At 50.8% G+C, this 3,229-nt stretch overlaps 1 protein-coding gene across 1 annotated transcript in view; it reads left to right on the top strand.

The window, feature by feature from the left end:
- Positions 1-3,229, top strand: part of KCNK9 (potassium channel, subfamily K, member 9) — an 87,649-nt gene that overhangs the window by 183 nt on the left and 84,237 nt on the right. The window contains exon 1 of the mRNA XM_010584197.1: positions 1-403. This exon is cut by the window's left edge and continues 183 nt beyond it. Within this exon, the coding sequence (XP_010582499.1) occupies positions 1-403 (403 nt within the window). The remainder of the gene's footprint in view (positions 404-3,229) is intronic.

Here is a 3,229-nt window from a genome sequence, read left to right as displayed (position 1 = left end):
GGCGGCGGGCGCCGCCAGCCCCCCCGGCAGCTGCCCCCCTGCTGCGGCTGCTGCGGCCTGTCGGATCCCCGGGCGGCCAGGGGGGGACATGGTCCCCTCACTCGCCCCTTGCTGGCGGCCATGAAGAGGCAGAACGTGCGGACCCTGTCCCTCATCATCTGCACGTTCACCTACCTGCTGGTCGGGGCCGCCGTCTTTGATGCCCTGGAGTCCGACAACGAGATGCGGGAGGAGGAGAAACTCAAAGCCGAGGAGATCCGGCTCAAAGGAAAGTACAACATCACCAGCGAGGACTACCGGCAGCTGGAGTTGGTGATCATGCAGTCCGAGCCGCACCGGGCCGGCGTCCAGTGGAAATTCGCCGGCTCCTTCTACTTTGCCATCACGGTCATCACGACCATCGGTGAGTGTCTCACCTTGGGGAGGCCCTCCGGGGCCGGGGCCAGGGCTGGGGCAAAAGCCCCCTTGGTTGGGGGAAAGGGAGCGGGGCAAGGGGGGGCGTGGCATGCAAAGGGTTAAGTGCTGCATGAGTTTTTTTGGCTTTCCTCCTGTCTTATGTAATTCATTGCTCTTCACGGGCACTTGTTGGACTTGGCGTGTCCCGCACCTCTTCCCCTGGAGATGGAGCCTGCGTCCCCTGGGTGGGACTGGAGAGGAGTGGGGCTGGCCCGGTGGGGGGATTGGTGCTGGCCAGGTGGCTACCATCGAGCTGTGGCTTGGGTGGCAAGGAGGAGAAGAGAAGAGGCGGGGTGACACTCTCCTGGGGTTCCCCTCAGGAAGAAGGAGGCCCCATTGCCGTGCTCCTCCTTGCACCTTAGCTTAAGAGACTCGGGGAAAACTTAGGCAAAAGGCAGTTGGATGAGGATGAAAACGATGAGGGCACGGGAACTGGGTCAGCTGGGAAAGCCCTTGATGTAGCCAAGCGTAGTCCTGCTTTTGCAAACTTTGTTTCGGCGTTGGCAAGGGCTGTCGTGGGGGTTCCCACAGCTGCGGTCCCATCGCGGGGCCTCTCCTGGGCATTCCCGACGTGTTCCTGAAGTTTTTATTGCGGCCGGAGTGTCTGATGTGCCAACAGGTCACAGCCTGCGTCTCCTCTTTGTGGGCACACGGTCCGACAGGCAAAACGATGCCCACTGTCACAGCCGCACTGCCCAGCTTCTCGGCCATGCCATTTCCCAGGACGGTCGAGGGACAGTTAGTGGACACAGCCAGAGGCTGTCATTTTGTAATTCTCTGCTTCCCGCAGCTAAAGCCAAGCGTTTCGCATAAAGTTTGCTTCCCTGCCATAAAAATAAATACCACGGTAACTAGAGGCTGCAGAGTGCACGCAGAACTGTGCTACAACTCTGGCTTTCGCTTGGTGAGCAGGTTTGTTCTTCCTGGTTTTGTATTCATTAAGGTGCATTTGCTGAGGCAGTTGGTAACGTTCTTCTCCCAGCACTTCTAGATGTTCCCCCCAACATCTGGGGGGATCTGAAAAGACCCCTCTAGCTCAGTGGCTGTTTGATAGTGCATTATATTGAACAGGACACAAAAGACTAGCTCTCTTACTAACACAGAAGGACTCGATCTTTTTACCATTTAGGGCTTGTTACAAGAAATTTGCACATTGCCACCTGAAGATGCTGACAGTTTTCAGCAGAACGTGCTGTCCACTGCCCTTTGAGCAGTGTCTACTTATGTTTGTGTTTGACTGTATTATACCTGGGGCAGTAAAAAATTTCCTTTGAAAGACCATCTGACAGCATAAAGCCTATTTGCCCTTACAAAGATAAGATTTTTAAGGGATAATTTCCTCTTCTGTTATTAGATATATTTATATAAAATGTATATATTAATAGGCTATAGAATATAAAGTAGAATGTAACTTTGGCTGATGATGTAGATTTCCTGCTGTTCATTGTGATCTCGGAACTCTCCTTCCTCCTTTGGTCACTGATCCTCTCTTCCTCGATCTGTCTCTTGTTGTTTATATGTACAAAGTGAATACTGGACTGTCATGCCCCTCTGGATTACAACAAGACTTCCACACACACGCCTGTGTACTCACGGTGCCCTATACTCCTGCCTCAAGAGGTGGCTGCAATACTTTCTGCATTCTTAAGCTCAGTCGTGACAGGTAGAAAGGGCTGTTTTTACAGTAGTTTGCTGTTTTGATTGTATTTTACCTGGAAACAAGTACAACTTGCTTGGGAAGCTTCAGCATTTTCTCCTACAAAGAGCTGGGATTTGTTTAGGAAGCTGGGAGCACCTCAGCGTGCAGAGGATAGCATGCATTTCTGTAGGCAGGGGCACTTTGGGATGTCAGAATTGTTTAAATTTAAAATGTGTATAGCAACGGGGAACCACTGGGAGGAAGAGTGATAATAAAGAATGGTGCAGAAAGGCAGACATTCTTTAATGGTTGTTCATTTGGGAAGCTCTGCTCCAGGAGGATATGTGATCCGTCTTTCAAAAGTTTATTAATAGTTACTATCCGCATCTTGCCAAACGCACTTCTATTTTGCGTATCATCTCTTCAGTACTAAAGTAGCTTTGTGATGTTATCTGATCTACTGGTAGTCTGTAAAAGTGAGCAAGGAAGGTTTTTCTTTAATTTCTTATTTATCCTATAATAGTTTGGTTCACAGGGGGAAAAAATGACTTTCTATGTTTAACTTCTCAGGAAAATAAGAGAAGATTTCTCCTCTGTGTTTCTTGCACAGGGCAGGGATCTTAAATGTTCATATTAATCTTTTGTGGTGGTTCCTACTTTTTATCTGACTGTGTGTACGCTCTCACATACAGTTCCTTCTCCTGCTGAAACCTTCCAGCCAGACTTCAGGAAGCACATGCGGTGGTCTATGCGTTAGTGAGCGTGCTGTAGTCAGTAGGTGCTCCTGCAAAAGTGCGTCCAACGAAGCATCGCAGGCTGATTTTTAAAGCGGGGTGGATAAAACCTTCGCTGCCTAATCTAGAGTCGTACATCTCTCTCCACAAAACTTCTCTTCAGAGGAGCGCGACAGGAATCAGCGGACCGCAAAGCCTAGCAACACGCATACGACAGCGGACTCCTTTATGTCCAACTTAATTGTTCTCCCCGCTGTCGCCGCGCTGGCAACGCGTCTGAAGCGAATACCTCTTCGCCGCGTTGCTTGAAACTTACCGTGGCTTTCCCTGAGTCGAAGGCGTTTATCGCTGGCCACGCACCACGAGCCGGCGGCCACCGGTAGCCCGGCAGAGACCGCCT

Source organism: Haliaeetus leucocephalus, unplaced genomic scaffold (genome assembly GCF_000737465.1).
Source record: "Haliaeetus leucocephalus isolate CR32 unplaced genomic scaffold, Haliaeetus_leucocephalus-4.0 Scaffold953, whole genome shotgun sequence".
NCBI classification, from domain to species: domain Eukaryota; kingdom Metazoa; phylum Chordata; class Aves; order Accipitriformes; family Accipitridae; genus Haliaeetus; species Haliaeetus leucocephalus.
This window is presented reverse-complemented; position numbering and strand designations above follow the sequence as displayed.